Raw genomic sequence first — 21,698 nt, forward strand, 5'->3', positions numbered from 1 at the left:
TCACTCAGTGTCCTCACTTACACTGAGATACAGAGCACTGACAGCTCAGGCAGAACATTCACTCGGATAAAGTCTCTTAGTTTTAAACCTTTACACTTAAATTTATGGATTTTCATTGTAAAGATTCTGTTCAAGACAAAAGAAAACATGCAGCAGTGCTGCTTTTTCAAAGAAAACTTCCCATTTCTGTCAATAATTATCAGCCAAAGTAATGAGGAAGACAGCAGCATAGTGAAGAAAGTTTCCATTACATACCTGCCCTTCCACTGTCACCCTAACGCATACATTCTCATTCCTCTTGTGTAGCATAGGCATATAAGCATGCAAATCTTCAATGAAAGGAGTTTAAACAACCTGTTTTTAATGGTAAGTTATCAATACTGAGAAAATGAAAGATTTGTCATGGCAATCTTCATCAACATCAAGTTTCACACCCTCAGAAAGATATTATAGAATAGTAAAAATAGGTACAGAGTCTTCAGAAAAGTTACAGCCAGTAGCCAGCTTCATAAAATACTGAACAATACTATAGCAATATCTTGGGCAGAAGAATATATAATTTTTCTGAAGAGTAAGTTCAGCACCCATTTATTTTCTCTGAACCCTAGCATGTACAGAAGAAATTCTTTGCCTGGTACAAAAAAAAAAAAAGTGACAAACAATAAAATATTCCTTTTTTCCTTATAACCTTTTAAGGTCCTGTTATGTACAAGTTCTACATATTATTCTAAAAATACAAATATTTCTAAATGGGATTTCAGTAAGTTAAAGACAAGTTCTGCTGTAATATACAACTATAAAAATAATACAGGAATTTAATAGTATTTTTTGTGTAGCTGAGAATACAGTTCATTCAGAATGCTTAAGGCTCTTTTGACCTATAGATAACCAGAGAGGATCTGAAAAGCAGCCAGAAACAGAACATGAACCTCTAAGGCATCTCTCCTCTGCAGTCTGGAGAATAAAACTGTGATCTTTAAGGACAGACGTTAAGATGAAAAATGGTATTAGTTGTGATTCCTGAGCCACATCCCCTGAACTCAAGTGATGCATTCAATCAGTTCTGTCACAACAGGAAACCGTTCTGGAGTATTCTTTCCTCCTACTCTTTCTCCCGAGCAGCGCTACAAGTGCTTTGAGCCACCACTGCCCTTTCCCTCCTACAGCAGCTCCCTTTGGTAGCCCATGGCAGCACAATAGGGAGGGATGTAATGTTTTGCCTGTTTGTTTGTTTTTAATTTGTCTTGTGGCTGCAGAGCTTTTTGGTACACTCAGGTCATGTTTTCAAGTGTAAGTATTTATTTTCTTGGTCAGAAGTAATTGTTACTTTCTCTGCAACCTCCTCAACATACAAAAATATATTCTGCAGCCTAGGGCATCGAAGTACCCAGGGCTCAGGAGACACTTGTTTAAGGACTATCATTAAGTTATTTCCTTCAGTAAGTAAAAATCTAAAGTTATCATCTTTTTTTTTTGAGCAGGATTTCCATTTTCCTGGAGGAAATCGGGTAAGGAACTATGCCGCAGTCATCAGGAGGAGAACACCACATCTATTCTAACTTAAAAAGAGAAAAACCCAAGAGACTAACATTCACAAGCACCAGCTGAATTGATTTATACACTGCTATAGTCCATAAGCAACATTTTAAAAACATTAATTTTTCACTTTTTCAGCTACTACTAAGGCAATTAGCAGAACTCATTAGCCAAGTGACATTTTACAAATTGGTGATTTACTCTTGTAAACTGATAGAAATGCATAGTAAATAAATCTTGATTTAAATGGGATCAGGAAATCACTCAGTCCTGGAATACATTTAATCAGCATTCATGGTTTCAAAAACAGAAGTGTTGAGAAAATGATTATCCTCTGCACCAGCCTAGTTTTTACTCTCGCGATTTTTTTGTCTTTTCCATGAAATTATTCAGGGGTAATAAGTTTGAAAAGACAGCAAACATTAAGTGACTGAAATAATGGCAATATGCATACGAAGAAAGGTTGAAGTTCCTTCGGTGGATTTCCACTACTGCAAATATATTTTACAATACTCAGAAATAATCTCTTACCTCACTGGAGTGACAGTAGAATAAGCAAAAAAGATCCAGGAGTCATTGCTATATCCACTGCAATTCAGAGACCTGATTTCTGTTGTCTGTGCTAGATGACACTTCTGCGTAGACATCTGCATCACAGTAAACACTGAATTAGAAGAACTTTAACACTAAATCTTTTGAGTAAAGTTGGAAGCCTGGTTTCATATATTTCGTAAATATCTCTGGGAATAATTTTGAAGAGAAATTCCATCCCCATTAATCTGATCATAGCCATGATTTTACCGCATACGATTCCATCCTCCTTCGAGCAGTCTCACTGACGGGATGACTGCTGTCAGTAAAGCAGCCATACTTGCATTTTCCAAAAGAAGAATATTAGGAATCTTGATTTTACGGTTTCATCAGTGGAGTGAAAAGAAAATCAGTCAGGAGGCTTTGGTTTATTACTGAGCTTCCTCAAAATGTGCAGCTACTGTGACCTCAGGTTTAAACAATGAAAGCCATCCAAAACCAGTATTTTTTTATTATCATTTTCATCATACTACTTACAATACAACCTACCTCAGCAAAGTATAGGTATTTTCCCCTCAATCTACCACTTTTACAGAGTGTTCCTTACAACTTAAAACAATTTAATTGACTTGTCTTTTTATCTAAAGGAATTTGCTATACATAAATGGCAATGGAAAAGAGAATCCTTTTGGTAACAGCTCAAAACACAAACTGCACTGGGACCCACAAAGGTCGCAGGTATTGAGCATTATTTTCACTGCACAGGAATTCTGTCAATAAACAAGCACTAGATGTGAAAAATCTTCTGTTTTTATTTTGACACCTTTTGTGTTTGTTCTGGAGCAATACACAATATAAGCAAGTGTCAAAGAACAATTACTCTAAACCTCTATATTCTGCTGCTGACCTTAGCAAAAGCCAATTTCAAAAGTGAAATCAAAGTGTAGCTGAATATGTTTCAAGAAATGCAATCACTTCCAAATACTAAGAATTTTGCCCAAAGGTCAAGAAATTACACTAATAAACAGGGTTTAGGTATATTTTGATGTAGTTTATCCTGAGAGACATCTAATTTCAGGACTCCCAAGCTACTTAGTAAACAAAGCTAGAACAAAAGTTTTTAAACACGTGTGAATCAAGGAATACATAATCCTCATTATGGAAAAGATGATGTTTAAAGGCACAAGTCACTAGAAAATTTGTATCTTGGATTTGACTGACAAGGATTTACTCAAAGTAAATCAGTACTCATTCTCTGTTATCTTTAAGTCTTGAATCCTGACAGTAGGTAACATTTATCTATGACCTACGACACCATGAAGAATGTAGACTATTATTTTGCTCTCTACATAAGGTCTCAGTGGGAGAGAAATAATTCTTCAAAATCTCTCTCTTGATAAATTTCTAATTGCTGAATCAAGCATTTTATTTTTTTTTCCTTCTTTTAGCTGAAGCTCTGAACAATATCAAAGTGATGTCAGGAGTTGCAAATACATGCAGAATAGAGAATCCCCTCACCTAGGAAAATAGTTAGAAATTTATTTAAATAAGAATGCAGGACAGGCCGTGATAGTCAGGCACTGGGCATGGCTGGACATGCACCATGACCAGTAGCTTGCTTACACCAGACTGATCCCTTTTGTCCTTTTTTCCCCATGTTTGTCTCTCCACAAATCATTGTGATCTCTTTTCTTTTCCCACCTTGGGTTCCCCTCTCCAAATATACTGTCATGAGTTTTGTACAATCCCAAGAGGATCTTTCCCTGCATCCAACAGAGATTTCCACAGCTCTAGGCAGAAACCCCTCTCAGTCTGTCAGGGGATTTGGTGAACCTGCCCCATTATCTCAGTGGGCATCACACACAGACCATGGGGCTGTTGGCTCTCCTTGGACTGCTCTGGGAGAAGCCAAGTCACAGTACCTCATTTCTCTTAGTTAGTTTATTGGTTAGTTTAGTTAGATTATTGGTCCCCTCATTGGTCCTCTCTGCTCCTCTGTTTTTGTGGAGAAGAGTCTTTTATCACATAACCTAACAAATAATACTTTTTCTGAAAAGGAATAAAAGTCATGTCCACCTACTGAGACAGAACACGTTTAGAAGCAGAAAGCACTAGATGGCAGCAGTGCTTAACTCATATAATTTGGATACAAAAGTAAGAGAGCAGCCACCCATACTCAGCAATACAATGGTTTTTTTTTTATGTATTTCCCATGGCACCCGAGGCAGGAATTTAAAACTAAAGACAACATAGATAAATCTCACAAAGCAGTTGATAAAATGCCAGTGAATATAGTATGCAATAGCAGAATCAAGAGATTTTCCAACTTCCTGCCACTGTAAGACACATGTAGTAATATGACATGGCATAATAATTTAGTAGTAACTACTGAACGCATTTTTCAATGTCAGAGAAAAAAAAAATTGCAAAACTGGAAAGCTATACAGTGCTCCTAAAGTAAACCCTGTATACAGACAGGAAAAAATATAGAGTGCCTAGACTCAAAGAATCCCATGAAATACTGGTACTAGGGCTCCAATTCTTGGGACATGGCCCTCTCTACCCTCCTTCATACTTCGATAAATACACATTTCCACTCTCTTTACATGCCTGTTTCCACATTCATCATCCTTTTTTTCAACATTTTTGCTTCACCGTATTCTCCTGCGATCCCTTTCAAGGCCTTCTCACATTTCATGTTAACTTGGCCTCATCTGTCTCCAGTTCTTTGCATTTCCCTGTATTTTAGCTTGCCTTGCGCACCCCGCACTCCCTGACCTACCAGATGCTTCTTTGTGGTTACCCTCTGCTTCTCATGACACCTCCTTATTGTCTTCACCTTGCTTGCCTGGATAGACAGAAGCTTTATTTCAGAATGGTTGTCCTAGTTCTGACCTTGTTTGACAGAAGTACTGCTTGCCCTAAAAGTTGAAAGCTCCCAAGTTTCACTTCTTTTTTATTCCCTTCTGAGATTTATGTCACTTATAGCATCTGTATAATTCTGTCTCTGTATAATTCTACCTCCCACTTCCATTTGGTTGGGCAATGCCACCCCTCTCCCCTCTGCCTGCCTACCCTGGCAGTGCCAGCACTACCCTGAAGCTGCTGAAGAGAGGGAGGAAGAAACATGAGAAACCCCACCGTGCCAAGGACTGCCAACATCTCCTATGTAATTAATGGCAACATCTAGTGGTTAATTTGGATAAGTCTTAAACTCCAGATGGTTGGAGCAGAGTTGAAATCTCATATAAGACCCACTGAAAAAGTGTGAGGCTTGTGGAGCGTTTTACTCAGGCAATGATAAAGTCCATGAGGAAACCTTGCGGCTGATGAAAAAACTGATGAAAGCAGCTCCTCTTCATATCCCCACCCCAATCCAGCCAGGCTCTGTCCCTGCCCGGGGTCCCCTGGGAAGCACACCTCTCAGCAGCAGCCGCCTCTGCCACACGCGGCTACTGACAGAGGAACCTCACAGGGAGGGGAGGAGCCAGCTGCCGCCATGTTCTGTGCTCTGTCCCAGCTGCCGCCCCAGACCCCACTGCCACTTGTCCCAGCTCTTCAACGCGGCCCTCAGCCCTCCAGGAGCCAGGAAGATGGCATTTTGGCCTTGGTGGGCACTAGTGGCCAGGCCGTGGCTCTGCTCGTGGGGCAGCAGGGACGCCTTGGATTGCAGCCACTAGCAGCTGGTACACGCAATATTTTTTGGCCTCAAGGTGACATGGATGAGAGGAATCTACATGAGCTACTCCAGTGCTGGCCCCACCATCCTGCAGCACCCCTGTGAAGGGTTTGGCTCTAAAGGGCAGCCAAAGGTATCCACGTACCTAGGGAAGGATGTTTTCATCAGCATGGATGCTTCTGAGAGCAGCCTCTCCCCACTCCCCATCCCAGAAGAACTTAAGGCCAAAGAAGTTGTTGTCAGCACCATCACCTTTGTGCACAGTCATGACAGTGATCAATGGCCGGGTTTACCTGTACTTCGAGAGCCTTGGCAGGTGGGTCCCATCAGCAGGAGTCACCTCCCATGTGTTTGAACTCTCAAATGCCCATTGAGGCTACCTGGGGACAGACTCCCAGTGCAAGGAGCTCAGCTGGACCCTTTTTGCTTACAGCACCAGACGCTCAGTCTCCAACAGTCATATCTTTGTTTCAGAGGATGGGAGTTACACATTTACATCTATCAAGAGGAATATAAGAAAGCAAAGAGTGTTGTTTGAAGTCTGCAACTTCACCTCCCTTGCCATGACTGGCTTGCTTATCAGCAGAACTGGAGAGGATGAGGCAGGGAAGGTGGTGGCAGGGACCTATTTCAGATACAATGACACCACGAACAGCCACATGTCCAACCACAGTTCTACCATCTTTCACCTGCTGCCCAAAGGCACCAGTAAGCTTTGGAGCATACAGAATCTTGTCCTAAGGGGTTTAATCATTCTCTGGACAACAGATACTTTATCCTCTAACAACTACTTGATGATGGAAGAACTGACTGTCCTGCCTTAAAAGCGGTTTCAAGGCACTACTTTCCCTGACAGTGGTTTCCTCCTTGTGACTACAGGTGCCTCCCAGATTGTAGTCTTGACCCAGAATGGATGTCTCTTATGGCAGCATCAGGCTGGTCACTAGCATGGTGCCATGGATGAGAGCATAGATTTGAAGGAAAAAAAAAAAAAGAAAAAAAAGATCTTATTTGAAGAAGTGGGATGGTTGACCATACTCAGCCCTGTGACCAGCAATTTTTCTCAGCTGTGTGACCAAGAAATGCAAACTCAGCTTGCAGTTAGCAGTCCAGAAATCTCAGCAGTCCCGCACTGTGGAGATTCTCACAGGAAACTTCCAGAACAATATCTACTATATTAACATACATGAAAATGTCTTCGAAAACTATATTTGTGCCCAAGCCTGACAAAAATGTTCATTCACTTGATGACAGTCAGCAATCCCCATGTGCTGGCTTTCAGTGCAAATGTAATAGAAATGGGATTTACATATGATGGAAACATCCAATACTTCTTGCATATAATTCTGGAGCAGCAGAATGTCTCTTCATTTGCATAGGCTGACTTCTATGATGGTATATGTGATGGAGAGATGTCTACTGCCACTGTGGACATCCCTGACAATGTCATCAGCTGTATTGATGTGGCTCCCGTAACTGCACATATTGCAGTGTCCTGCCCACCTACAAAGCATATCAGAATTTTTAAAAATGTAGCAGCATGCAGAAAAAGCTTCATTCAGGAAAGGGCGCTGAGAAGTAAATTCAGTTATACAATCAGCCATAACATATATGACCCACAGTTTCTCGCTGGAGCAAATACACAGCGGACACTCTACGGATCAAAGCTAACTTTACAAATCTGGGATGTCCTTTCCGTCCTCTCCTGATATATTGCAAAAATCCTCAGGTGCCAGTTCTTGAGTTATGGGAAGATAATAAATATCAGAAGCGTGTCTCTGCTGACTTTATGTTTGAAATACATGGAATGCATAACTGTGATTATCTTTTGACTGCATATTATGCCAAGTGCTTCTCTCTACCTCAAATTAGATTTCTTTGCTGAAAGAACAGGAGTTGTCAGATCCACATACTGCATGGACCAAAAGTAACTATGTAAGAAGCTGTAAGAATAGGAGTGAATCTGAGTTAAAGTGGCCTTCCATCAAGCATCTGATTCTTCATAAAGATGGAAATAAGATCACTTTCCCTTCATATAACGGTCTATACATTTTTAAAGCTAGTGTAGTGGGTAAATTTTACAGTTATTGTGATTTATCTGTAACCTTCTCAGTATATATGCATGGTGCTTTTCCCATGAGCTATCTAAGCTTTTGGACAGCACTGTCAGGCATTCTGAATTTATTTTTGATTTTGACATGATGTTTCCTACCTTATTTATCGCTAAAAACTGAATGCCAAAAAAAATGCCAAGAGTCAAAGTGTTTTGACTGCAATTTTTGAAGGTCTCTGTGAGATCTAATTGCAGAAGTTCTCTTTTGTTTGGGAAAGTTTTCTTGTTATTACAAAGATCTGATAGGGAAACTAGCCCAACGTCCTTTTCCTAATTAGAAAGTTAAACTTTTTTGGAAGTTGCAAAAAAAGAGTTCATTTCACAATGGTTTTAACTTGTTAACCAGCTTTCCCCATTTTTTTCCCCTAATTTATCATTCTAAACTTGTCACTGACCCTGTGTGGTTACAGACAGCATATATATATTTTTTTTTTTTCCAATACAAGCATATGATTTCAGAAACATGACAGTATTTAAATTTAATTTTAGGAAATAACTTTTAAATCAAGTGGACTGGAGAGAATTTCTTATTAGTAAGAATGAAGGCTGTGTGACTAAGCCCTATTCTATCCAAATTTCCAAATTTGAAGTTGTAAACAACTCACACAAAGAGCGCAGCTTTTCACTCATGCTGAGTAGCAGAACATTATCTGTCTAATAACTGTACTGTGAAAGACCAACATTCTCCAGAATTTCTAAATCCATTATACAGATGGACTTGTGTATTTAAAGTAAATTGGTAGACAGTTTCCTAGTAATACACTAATAGTCTGCACTCAATACCATGATAGTAAAAAAAAAAAAAAAATTAGTTTGTATATAGATTAGACAACAATTATTACTGTGAATCCTGTGAATTTGCAGTATATGGCTTACTTTTTGGTATTTATTGGTAGTTAAAGCCTTACTCTATTATACTGAATGTTTAAACAAGATTAAAAAAATGCAATTTAAGACAGAGACATTATAGATGTGTTTCCATCACAAGTAATTTAGATTTTAATTTAAAGCTAAGATTATTTTTCTTGTTCTGACGTATACGAGTTTAGTTAAAAAGTTAAGATGAGGCAACCAGTTCTGAATCTCCATACCTATATACCCACAAATGCAGTACACAATTTCAGGGGAATACTATATTTTGTGCAATTTCTACCATTTCTGAGAAGGTAGACGGGAACTTATGGCTGACAGCAGAAAAGGCACAAGGCATTGCTATAACATCAGTCATCTCCTATAATAGTAAGAAGAATCAAGGAAATCTCCCATCAGTTAAATATTATAACCGAAGCACAGAACGGAGCCTTTTTGCAAAGTTCTATAGGAGATTCCGGACATTCCTTCCACTATACTAGCAGCCAACCTAGTTGCGTATGAGTCATTAAAGCAGTCTTTGCTTGCTCACAAAATAGCTGAAGGTTCCACCTTTCAGTAACCACCAACTGCAATGACTCCCGAATTTGTGGCTGACAGCCTGAACAACAAATTAAACAGAGCTTCAATATGAAATACAGACTTTTAAACTTTTTCTTTTTTTTTTTTTCTCTTTAAGAACAAGCATTGCATGTTTTCTCCTTCAGCTTGCCCTGTGCTGCTCAGTTTCTTCATTTTTATCTGGTTTTAAACTGTGATCCCATCCTTCTCCTTTCCAAAGTTTCTCTCAAAGCTGCCCCTTCCTTTTCAATCCTGCTGTGCTTGCACACTTTCACAAGTTTTGCCTGAGTGACAGCAGTCACCTTCTACTATCTCTTTGGTAATCACTCTGCCTACAGGCGCCATCTGAACAGCATTCTCATTTTTCATTACCATGAAGTCCTCAGTTTTCACTTTGCAACTGTCCTTTCTTCCTTCTTCCCCTCCCAGTAGCTGAGTTTCCTACCGCTTGTTCATGACTTTACCCATTCTGTTCTCTGCCTACCTTCCCCTCCCTCCCCATTCAAGGACTGCACACTCTCTACATTCCCTTTAACTCACGGCATGCAGTTTACCTGCTTTCTCTTCCAACATTCTTAAGCATCTTGACAAGCTATTCAGAGACGTGACAGTTCAATACAAGAGAACTAGATACTGCCTCAGTTAACCATACTAATGAATGTATGCAAGTTTTGTAAGCAAATTCTAGAATACACATCAGCCAGCTACAACTTGTACATTAAAACAAAACGATTATTTTCACTGCTTTACAGGAGAGTTAGGAACACGGATCAGGCTGCCTGAATTACTAGGAAAAGTGAAGAGCACAAATAATTTATCTGCGATACTATGAATGCCATTTATTCATATACACAATGGATTCAAATATTGGAATTCCTTCTCAAGCTTAAGGAAGTGATATAAAGCATAAAATCCACCAACTGCATGGTCTTGTTTTCCCTCCATTCTAAAATCATGCTTTCAGAAGTGTTATGTGCTTTCTATGTCATATTCAGGGCCTATTGAAGACATCAGCAAACTGTATTTTTACAGATATGCATTGCACAAAATTGTAACCTGCCAATGCAGCATTTCAACAAATCTTGGCAAAACTACCTGAATTCTCACATCACTTGCTTCCTCGTACCATAGGATGCAGAAGCACATGCTTGTAAATATGAAATAGATGCCACAACTCACCCACCTCATTCCAGGACCATGCTAGTTGGTGATGCAGCTCAAATAAAAATCCTAATTTTTAAGTACTCTAAGGTATGGAACTACTTCTGTGTTTTACTTGATGCAAATCTAATTTACTCGCAAATTCTCTATCATGCAAAATGAAACTGGACATTTTACTAAATTCAGAGATTTTGATCTCTACTGTGGCCAGCTTTACACATTAGAAGGGCAATGAAGCTGGTGAGGGGTCTGGAGAACAAGTCTTAGGAGGAGCAGCTGAGGGAGCTGGGGTTGTTTAGCCCAGAGAAGAGGCTCAAGGGCAACGTTATTTCTCTCTACAGGTACCTTAAAGGAGGCTGTAGCAAGGTGGGGTTGGTCTATTCTCCCACATGCCCAGTGATAGGACAAGGGGGAAGTTGTGCCAGGGGAGGTTTAAGTTGGATATTAGAAAGATCTTATTTATGGAAAGGGTTGTTAGATATTGGAATGGGCTGCCCAGGGAAGTGGTTGAGTCACCGTCCCTGGAGGTCTTGAAAAGACATTTAGATGTAGAGCTTAGTGATAGGGTTTAGTGGAGGACTTGGTAGTGTTTGGTAGTGTTAGGTCAGAGGTTGGACTTGGTGATCTTGGAGGTCTCTTCCAACCTAAACGATTTTGTGATCCTGTGATAATCTACACAACTGACAATGCAGCATGAAGGAACTGATGTTGATTTGGAAATAAAGCACTTTGGCTTATGGTTTAACATTTACAAGTCATTCCTCAGACATATCATAACAGCAGTCTTTTCTAACATTATACTAAGCTTTAAAAAGTTAAACTCAAATACTGCTCTTCCGTTGTTGTCTTAGAATATGACAAGTTGAAAATCTCAGTATTTTTTTTTAACGAGCATGCTGGGGAAGAGAACAAAAAGATTTCACTGAAGGGTGAAGAGAAAGTAAATACTTTGTTGTTTCTTTTTTTTTTTAAAGCTACATATTATATCTACAGTATAATCGAAGCCTGGTTTATTTATAGGGTTGAAACAGCTTAGACTGCTGAGCTTTGCTTAGTTGAGAACTTTGGGGAACAGTTGGTCCGCACAGAAAGAAATCTCATGTCTACATAAACAGACTTAGAAAAGCATCTCATATGTATATGCTGAAGAGGCTGCTAATTTTACCCATTACTCCAGCTCCTTTAGCCTCCTGCCACATCAGTAGCTCACCCTACTCCTATAAGCATTGAGACACATGAAGGGTTGATCTATATATGGTAGTTGCTTCAAGCCAAGCTACATAATCTTATCAGTGTTTTTGTTTTTTAAAAAAACTAGATATACACCAATAGAAACATCAAGGACTGGTTTACTTAATCTAAAAGTTAGGATCACTGACAAACACTACACAAGGCAGCAGTTAATTAAGCCAGCAGTAAGGCTACTCTTTACAACAGTGAAACTTCCAAATCACGAGGTATTTCTTAGCAGTTTCTTCTGACAGGCTGAAAGTTGGTTAAATTATGACTCATATGTCACAAAACTCATGTGGAAACATCCTCTGTCTGATTAATGTGATTTCTGCCACTCAAGTATTCAAAGAAGTGCTGAAAACACATCAGATATGACTTAGTACTTAGTGGCCTACAGCATGATAGCTGACTGGAATAAATAATGTTTTCTTTCCTAAAAAGAGTGCCAAGACAGAGCACTCATGACATAGTATAAGGCTACAATGCAGTGCCAAGAAAAATTTAGGAAGTGTAGCCTTCAAATCTGCCCGATAGCAGAAAAGAACTCCATCCCAGAAGCAGCACATTTGTTATGTAATATTCAACTATTCCGTTGATAAATCAGCACAGCTCACAGTCATTAAGTATGACTACGAAAGGCCACATGCTGTGAATGAATTCAAAGACTTTTCAGGAATTTAAGTCCTGGAAACAGTCATACAGTAGTGCTGATAAAAGGTGTCAAAAAAAGAAAAAAGCTTCTGAATGCAGATTGACTGTTTCATAAGTCAGTGCTGTCCTGTGATGGAATTTCCTTCAGCCACATGATACAGCAGACAGACAGAAGTCTTGGGTTTCCTTAGGTACGTCAGTTTTTCCTTGTTCACAGGTAATCCATCATAAACCACATCTCCTAACTCTACGCTGGTTTTGCTGCACTTGATTACTTCACAGCCTTCTCTATGTTCAGCAGCTACTACTCAAATTAAAAATCCTCATCACATATTAACTGATATTCCCCATATAGCTGAATTCTGAGACTTGCTCACAGAAATACCATGTGAGAACTCAAAAGACAACTACAGCAACCTCTGCAATTTTCCATGTATACCACCACTACCGCAACAAGATGGAAACTTCAGAGCAAAAAGGACTAGAATGAACATATTCTAGTGTACACAACCGAATTTATATACAAAATCAGCACTAGTAGGTTGCCAAAGCTGTATACAAAGGAAGGAAAAAATTTAAAGGCAGCAGTCCATACAGTGAATATGGTGTATGTTTTATTCTATTTACAGTACATTTGTTATAAATATAATACATTTCTTGAAAATCTTGAGTAGATTTTTTTTTTAAAACAGATCAATTGTTATAGTTACATAATAAAGCAAGTGACAATTTAAATGACAATCTCATGGTTGTGAAATAGTGCATTCTGTGCTGAGATGAATGAGAAAAAATACTCAAACTGGTTGAAGAAATTATTTTTGAAACACCATAGGTGGGGCTTGTATGTAAACCTTGGAAGGTCATCAGCTTTCATAAACATGGAAACTCAAAGTTTTATACTAAAGAACTGAGGAACAGATTGGAGATACCCTATTGAACTTCACAGTAAGGTTGGGATTTATCATGACTAATGGCTTTAGACAGGAAAAAGCCAGTGATGGCTTCTTCCTGAACCATATCCTAATACAGCCACAAATATTAAACACACCATGCTGGAAGTTGGAACAGCAGTCAAGCTGCGTTTTTGACAGGGCATAGGACATACAAATATGTTCAGATTTGGAGTTAAAGATTTTGTGTTATGAACATCTTAATTACCGGAGAAGAAATACATTATAAAAGGATAAACGAATTTTTCAGTCCAACGTGCGTTGCATCGAGAAACAAACTGACAAGTAGTCTGAATATTTTGCTATTCTCTTTCCTACACAATTTCTAGTAACAAGTTAGATGTTTGAGGTGCTATTTCAAAAAACTGCAGCAAAATGTCAACCAGCAATATAAGAAAAGAATCCCATTTATTTTTGTCTTTTAGTATGATTTTTCAGAAAGTGGTCAGATATTATTAATAATAATCAGTGCAGGCATGGAGTTCTGCTGACTCGTTTCAAACAAAGTAACTTGGTCCGCTAGCTTGGCAAATACTCTGGGGGTTCCAAGATTATAGACACCTGTATGAACAAAGCAAGCTTTTAGCTGCAAGCTATAGACTTCCTGGCTTTTCAGTTGAAGCTTGTACTGTGTTTGCCCAAGCCACGTAAAAGATCCATGGATTTCTAGTGCTTCTGGGCTGAAAAAGAAGGTAAGAGAAGTTATTCCTCTGTCTTTGAAATATTAGCAATTTATATGAACCCCTCAATTTGATGTTTTCCCAAAACTTCAGAATATACTGTGTGCTCATAATCAGCCCCTTACAAATATGCTTGTTCTGAATATGCTTTCTGAAAACCAACCAAAAGCCAGGAATTGGAAAACTAAGTTCCTACTCTGGCAGTCTTCAGATGCTAGAGTGCCAACTGTCAGTCTTCTTTGGAATCTTAGAAGTTGCTGGGTCTTTTTCATTGCTTGCCTATAATAATTAAATCACTGCCTTCCCCAAATACATTGTGCTTTGTTGTTTCATCCCCCCCACCTTATCATTAAGATATTACAATTTTCCTAGCAAGACAAACCTAGATTTTGAAAGATAACAGCAATCAAAGATATAGACAGAAGTGTGCTTAACATTTAACCAAGATGCTAAACATAGTTTCAACAAAGCAGCATGTTTATGTCCTCTTTCCCAGCATGCATACCATGAGGCAGGGAACCTAAGGTCACCTTAGGGATCTGTAAAGATACTCATTGTCCACTTATGAGGTCCATTTAACCGAGTCCTCTTTACTTCTTACCAAGTACTTTTTACTATTCTGCGACTCTCACAAACTTTTATAACTACTCTTCCTTTGGCTCAGATGGATCAGTACAGGCTTGAGTTCAGTACACACTTGATCAGTACAGACTTTAAAAGACTTGAATATATTTTTAATATATTCTGGATATATTCTTAATATATTACGTTCTTAATATATTGTACACCACACAAACTTTACACATTTATTTGCAACTATAAATTCCAGTGTACTCCCAGCTTTTATAGAACCATGACAAAACAATAGACTAGATACAGATTGTCAAGATTTAAAAATTACTGCATAAGGCATTCTTAAGGTCTGTCCCATGAACCAGAGACAGACCATGTCATGTCAACAGAAATAGTTGTGTATTAGGCTCTGGGTCTTTAATTTCTTGTTTACCACCTAGACAGCCTGTTGGCAACATGCAAGCATTCCCCATAAAGAAGTCCTTGATGTCTCTCAATCTGTCATGTCATCTCCCTCCCCTCCCGTCCCCCCAGATCATTCAAACCAGGAATCCCACAAGTTTATTTTGTGGTAAATCAGGTTGCATTGTATCTAGGATTAGGGTTCACATGAATTTTACATGAGTTAAACTGCCTTGTTTTAACAGAAATGAAAATTAGCAGTACCTCATGATACTGAATTCCATCTATCCCACAGAAATACCTGTAAAACTTTTAGAAACAATTCATAAAATGTTTTCCCAGTGGTAGTATTTTCACAGTACTCCAATTCTAGGTCAAAAGCCGGTCACAAGAATAAGCTGGTAAAATACTAGGGGAAAATCTTAGAACCTTAGGTATTTTTATGACCGTTTATACTAAATCACGTTACAGCAGGAAGTATTCAAGTTTATACTTCAAAAGTTGTTTTCTACAAATTACTTGATACTTTAAAAATGAAAAAAAGCAACACATGTTCAGTAATAGAAGTTTGCTAAAGCTGATATTCTGCAAGTTCAAAAATGTTTCCACTTTTTTTCAGAAAAAAAAGGTCTGCAAAGTTTAACTGTTTAACTGGAGTTCAAGGTCTTCTCTTAGATATAGCCAGAAGCAAAACAAAAATTGAGAAGTGACCGAAGACTCCCATTTGACTGTATGAGGCCTTGATCACCTTGCATTCTTTCATTGAAGCCACTATTATAAAGATCTTATTCTAGATATTCTGTGCAGTTAAACTGCAAAACTTCCTAAAACTAGGAAGCAGTCTCAGGATATGTTTTGATTAACATACATGCATTACCTTGTTGTTTTATGCCGCAAATCAATCATCACATCTACAACAGCCTGGGAACAATTGGAAAGTAGGAGAGTGACAGGTACCAGACAGAGGCTGCAAAGAGAAATAGTTCCACAGCAATGAAAAAAGTATAATTAAAGACTATCCAGAATAAGACTTAAGTAATCCAAAGAAATTTCAGGTCATGCAAAATTAACATGTAGTCATCTATTATACAACAGTGTGAGACACTGTACATAATACAATCGCTTAGTGTCAGTAACTCTAGTCCATGTAAAAAACTACTGAGCCAATTAAGCCAATGCTGAAGTTACTGCCTTCCTTTGTTCAGCTGAGGAAAATTAGCAGAAGCATAAACCTCCACCTTAGTTCACTAGAAATAGCCATTGAAATAGCTCTATTCACATGAGAAGTGATTTGTGTCACTGGAACTCCTTGCCATTGCTTAACAGTTTAAATATTCTAAGTTAGACAAACAAGAAAAGAACTACTAGAAACTATAATGAAGATATGAACTTGTTTCCGGAAACATGCACACTTCATAATTGTCATTAAAATATGACACCTTATAAAGTGTTAGATTTTGTAAGGAAAGGAATCCTTCTCTGTTGGCAAATTACATTACCTTAAAGTAAATGCAAGTATAACACAGCAAAGCTCTCGAGGAAAAAAAAACCCAGACCCAATAGCTATTTTAATGTTACATGTACAATTTATTTCATGTCTACAAATTAATTTGGGGACAGTTGTTCAGATCACTTTCATTCTGGAAGAGTCAAACATTTTTGCAGGCTCCAACTAATTCACCCTAGTAGTCTGCTTTCTGACAGGTTAATTTTGAGATTCTTCCAGGAGAGAAGCCCAAGCAATCTAAACCATTATCATCTTTATTTTTGATGTAAGTCAGAACCATGGCTGATCTTGACAAGTCATATACTGTAGACATAGCAGTTCTTTAATTTAAGAGTACTGTTTACTGTCTGCCTAGCTCCTCAGAGTAGTTATGCTGCTTCTTCCTTTGACACCCACCAAAATGCACACAAAGGCACCAGGGTATTTATTTTGTTTTCAGTAAGTTTGGTAACATTCCCAATTAACATTAAAACTGCAAACTGTGATATTACAGCCTGCTTTTCTACATTGAACTTCCATTTTACTTATGTATTACCTAAGCAGCAAGTTTAGGAATTCCGCAAGATTTCATGCTGTTTTGTCTTCTGTACTATAATCCACATTGGATCTCTCAACAGGATTTATGTCAAATTAACAATATTTCAAAAGGTTACGAAGAAAATATTCCACTAACCTTTTTTGATGAAAAGAGTGACTGAAAGATTCTGGGTAATGAAGACTCGTCTTGATAAGATTGGAAAGCTGCTCTGGTGTTGGTCTTGCAGGTCCTGGTGTACTTTCTGGTCGAAAAAACTTTAAGAGAGCCATTTCTGGTAACTCCTGAAACAAATTCAGAATGACATTTAAAACATTGGCATGAAGCACCGTGCAACACAATAAATCCAGTCACAGAAGTTACAAGTTTTTATTATGAGCTCTAATTCCAGGGACATGTCTACAGCTTAATTATTCCAATTTTTGTATTTAAGCATGCTAAGTAAGGAAATGATATGGCTATCAGTTACCTTCTTTTAAGAGAGATTTCACAGTTGATTGTGAAAACACTACCTGTGCAAGCTTCACAAAAGCAGGCTAGCGTTGTGGTAATTTGTTGCGTTTTGGTTTTGTTTTCTTTTTAAGAAAGAGGGACAGCATTTAGTTCCCTAATTAAGAAGCTGTTAACTAGAAAATACCCATCACCTACCCTGGGAAGTTCACAACAGAAAAGCCAATAACCAAGTTTCCCAGAACAGATCCAAAGTAAAGCGAACAAATTCATGGAAACATGCTAACAATGACAGAAGGATTTAAAAAGGCAGAGTATGTCAAGAATTGTATAGCAAGCTCTTGTAGACATTGAAGTTGCCTTTCCTTGTCCCCAGCTGAAAGCCCAAGTAAAGCACTGACGTTATGTGGGATTCATCCTAACCTTACAAGCAGAATCAATTTCTGAAGCAGAAGAAATCAGATGACAAAGATGCAACACCAAATGAGGCAACTGGGCTACATTTGGTCCAGCATTACAGTACTATTCTGTTGAACTCTGTTCAACATTTAAATCTGTTTTGCAAGCAGGATTTATTGAGGAAAGGGCTACCTTCTTTATTGCCTTATGAATCTATTCTACAAAAAGTCCACCTTTAGAAAAAAATAGAATTTGCAGCAATAAATGTGACTACTTCAAGTGAAGGAAGATTTAAACACACAAATAAGACAGTACACTGCACAAAGTAATCCTTTTCATTTAAGGATGGGGAGTTGTACCTTCTAAGTTGAACAGATATACTATAGGAACAAAACCTGACTCAAACACAGGGGGCCCAGTGAAATCTGCAAGCATTCTGCAATCTGTAAACATCTCTCTGCTGATATACCAGACAAGCCAAATGTGGTTTTTTTGGTGTTTTTTGTTTGTTTTTCTTTCTTCTTGAAAGGAAGAATAGCTTTCTTAAGATATATTTCATTGTTACTGTGTAGTATCTCTCCCCCCAAATTACTTTAAGCTCTGAATGAATTTGTTAGTTCCACCCTAACCTTATATGTACCTAATTTGATGGAACTTCAGAGCATGAAAAACACCAGCCTTCAAGAGTTCAAATTATAGTTTTTCATTTGAATTTATCTCAAATTATAACAACCTCTTTGATCATACACCAATATCCTACATACTGTAGTTTGCCCTAGAGTTAATTACCTGTTCCAAGTCCTCCCAATCAGAACTCCCGAGTATTTTTTTAAAACCCTACAAAAGACAAATACGAAGATTTATCTCTACAAATAGACAAAAACATCATGAAATGCAGCAGGAACATTTACTGGTGAAAGTGCAGTATACTAGTAATATTTCAAATCTCTATTTCTAATACTACACCATCACAGGGCTAAATTTTAATTCCAGTCACCCTCTAGGTGTCAGATTCAACAAAGATGTCCATTTCTTCAAGTTCAGCTGCTCAAAGTTTTTTTTTTGTTTGTTTGGTTTGTTTTGTTTTTTTTCTTCAATTTATCTAGAACAAAGGCTGTATAACATTTAGCACATGATTCTCTTACCTAATGCTTCAGGAGGGAATTAAACACTTCCAAATGGTAACCAAGAAGATCTGCATGCAGATCATGGAGCTACCTACAGATATCTAATAAGAAATGCTAAGTTTAAAGATGCATTAAACTCCTTCCCTACTCTGGAGCTTCAGAAATTGAATCAAAACTACTAAAAAAAAAAGATGCCCATACTCACTTGGGCACCTGTACCCTCCCATTCAAGAATATGCACCAAACAGATAATAGCCTCAAGTCACACTTAAAGTAAAACAAAACTAAAAATTAAATGAGTGGTATTTTGTTGCTCAAATCCTAGAACATCAGCCTAACTGGAGTTTTGCCTTTGTTTTTTGCCTTTTGATAGTTCTGAGACCTAAAGTCAGCTTGTTGACCCATTATAGTTCTTTGCAAAACCTCTGTGGGCCACAGTACACAGCAAGCACCATATGTCCCATACAAGAAGGCCACAATGACATTCAGGATACTCCCTTTAAATAATAGTTTAGGCGCAATTTAAAGATCTCAACCATATGTAACATTAGCGGTACAGATAAGCTTGATTGGAATGGATTTCATCATAGAGTTTGGAAGAACTGAATTTGACAGTTGCAGCAGAACCTTTTTTCCCTGTCAAGTTCTTTAGCTGCATTTAAGTTTGTCTTTTTTTTTTAAATGGAAACATTCAATAGAGAGCAGCAACAGAACTGCACCACCCCCACAGTTGCCTTCCAATAGCTACAAACTGTATGACTGGTACTAGAAAAGCTGTTTCTATTATTAGAAACCTTTTTGCTGTCCAAAGTCATATACAAAGCTCAGCTTCAAATGTACACCTATAAAAACACACAAGCTTACTGTTACAACTAGAATAATCTTCACAATTTCACTATTTATTCAGTATTTTTTAAAAAAGTAAGGACCATTAGAGTGAGGTTTTTTGCTTCTTTGAAAGAAAGAAGTGTATTACCCCTAGTTACGCTTCTGAAATCATGTACTATTCACAGCAGTTTTTGATTTCTCCTGAAACTGTACTAATTAACTAATTAAAGCTAGAAAAGTCAAAATTTACACCCTGATCAATATATCTTTTGCATTATATGATAGATGTAATAGATAGGTCTGCCCATAATAAGTCCTTTAACTTTAGAAGGCACTTTCAAAGTAAGAAGTCCTTCCTTTCCATCAGATGGGCAGAAATGATGTTATCTTTACATGCAACTATTTTTTTTTTCTTTTAAGGAGTATTGGACAACTTAAAGTTTTCAACTTCAGAGACAATCTTCTCAGTGATTGGGTCAATGTGCTCTTAAAGATATCAGGGAAAAAAACAAAACCAGAGTACCATTTTTAAATCTCAGTTTTAAACTCGTTTTCTTCACTACGTGATTTGTCTATATTCACTCTAACTCCCAAGTTACACCTACATTAAGAAGTAGTGTTACCAAAAGCAATCATCTCTGAAGTGAAACTCTGCTAATCTGCTAAAAAGTCAGCATCCATTCCATAAGGATTTCATGGATTTTCCTTTGGGCTCGCACCAGTCTGATCCACAGAACTGAAATAGCAGCCCAGAAGCACATCTTGTGCAGCCCTGGGGCATACACAGATTAATCCTGTCTGGAAGGAATCTCTAAGTTTGTGCAATACGGGACCCCTCCACAATGAAAGGAGAGAGCCATACATGGGAACAGAATCATTTAAAAAATATGCTCGAATTAATGCACTCATACTTACTTAACCTCATATAAACAAGTTAAAACTAAATCACGCTCATGTGCTAACATGTTTCACAAGTACGGGTGCTGGTAGTATAAGAACACGATGAAATTCCAAAGTGGTAAGTCCCTACCTGGTAAGTCCCTACCAGACTCCTCATCTTTGGTCAGTGTCAAGTCTTTGTCAATCAAAATTATGGCAAATGCCCCAGCCCACAATACTACTTCAACCCCACTATACAGAATACATGGTGCTTTTGCTTCAGAACCTTTCTGCTTGAATTGACTGGATTAGGAAAAAAAATGGGAGAAAAAGTAGAAAGAAACAGTACTGAAGAACAGCCCTAGGTGAGAATGGATGTTTGAAGAAATCTGAAGTTACTCTGTCCTTTAAGTTATGGTATGGAGGTAAATAACTCAAGTGACAGAATAGCTGTATTTTGGATGCAGTCATATTTTGACCTTCATTTAATACAGTTGAATTTCTGAAAACAAACTTCAGAAGAGAAACATTCTCCCTAGCAGTATTGTTGTCAAAAATATATATATATTAACTACAAGTACCAGTTAGGTTTTATTAGTGAGGTTTTTACTTTGACTAGGCCACACACCCCGGTGTGGCACCTTTGAGCTTCTGATTCAGCAAAAAGCTATATTTAGCAGGTTTTTTCCTACCTTTTACAAAAGAACGTTTTTTCCCAAAGTACATGTGAGGGAAAGGATAGACAGGTAGATGTTTTCTGTACTGTTCAGAGAGCTTTCTGTATGACATATAAAAATGGTTTAACAGAGTCAATATTTGTTAAATGTTCTGTCAGTATTCTGTGTTCCAATTCCAAAATTCTAGAATATTCAAGTAGCTCCTCACATCACCCGAGATATCTACTGTGTACAGCAACCTATGCTCGAAAACATTTAATTACCTACTTAATTTTGCAGATAAAAACCCTGTAGTGTAAAAAAAAAGCCTGTCTACAATGACAGAAAAGCAGTAAGCTTCAAAGACAGTTATCATA

At 37.9% G+C, this 21,698-nt stretch overlaps 2 protein-coding genes across 5 annotated transcripts in view; one reads left to right on the forward strand and one right to left on the reverse strand.

Annotated features, from left to right (window-relative positions):
• The first annotated feature begins 5,191 nt into the window (after nt 1-5,191).
• LOC106038391 (cation channel sperm-associated auxiliary subunit delta) lies at nt 5,192-8,124 on the forward strand. The gene is given in 4 exon segments (XM_066991258.1): nt 5,192-6,062; nt 7,126-7,370; nt 7,373-7,580; nt 7,619-8,124. Coding segments are annotated over 4 exon segments (1,041 nt in total). The 5' UTR covers nt 5,192-5,804; the 3' UTR covers nt 7,949-8,124.
• A 4,801-nt stretch (nt 8,125-12,925) lies between these two features.
• TRAPPC8 (trafficking protein particle complex subunit 8) overlaps nt 12,926-21,698 on the reverse strand; it is a 50,254-nt gene continuing 41,481 nt past the window's right edge. For 2 of the 4 annotated variants that reach the window (XM_048049350.2, XM_048049352.2), the window contains 4 exons: nt 18,621-18,668; nt 17,121-17,266; nt 15,818-15,907; nt 12,926-13,965 (listed from right to left, as the gene is read on the reverse strand). In XM_048049350.2, coding sequence (XP_047905307.2) covers nt 13,731-13,965; nt 15,818-15,907; nt 17,121-17,266; nt 18,621-18,668 — 519 coding nt within the window. In that variant the 3' untranslated portion in view covers nt 12,926-13,730. The remainder of the gene's footprint in view (nt 13,966-15,817; nt 15,908-17,120; nt 17,267-18,620; nt 18,669-21,698) is intronic. The other 2 variants (XM_048049351.2, XM_048049354.2) reach the window with 1 other exon arrangement.

Source organism: Anser cygnoides, chromosome 2 (assembly GCF_040182565.1).
Source record: "Anser cygnoides isolate HZ-2024a breed goose chromosome 2, Taihu_goose_T2T_genome, whole genome shotgun sequence".
Lineage (NCBI taxonomy): Eukaryota > Metazoa > Chordata > Aves > Anseriformes > Anatidae > Anser > Anser cygnoides.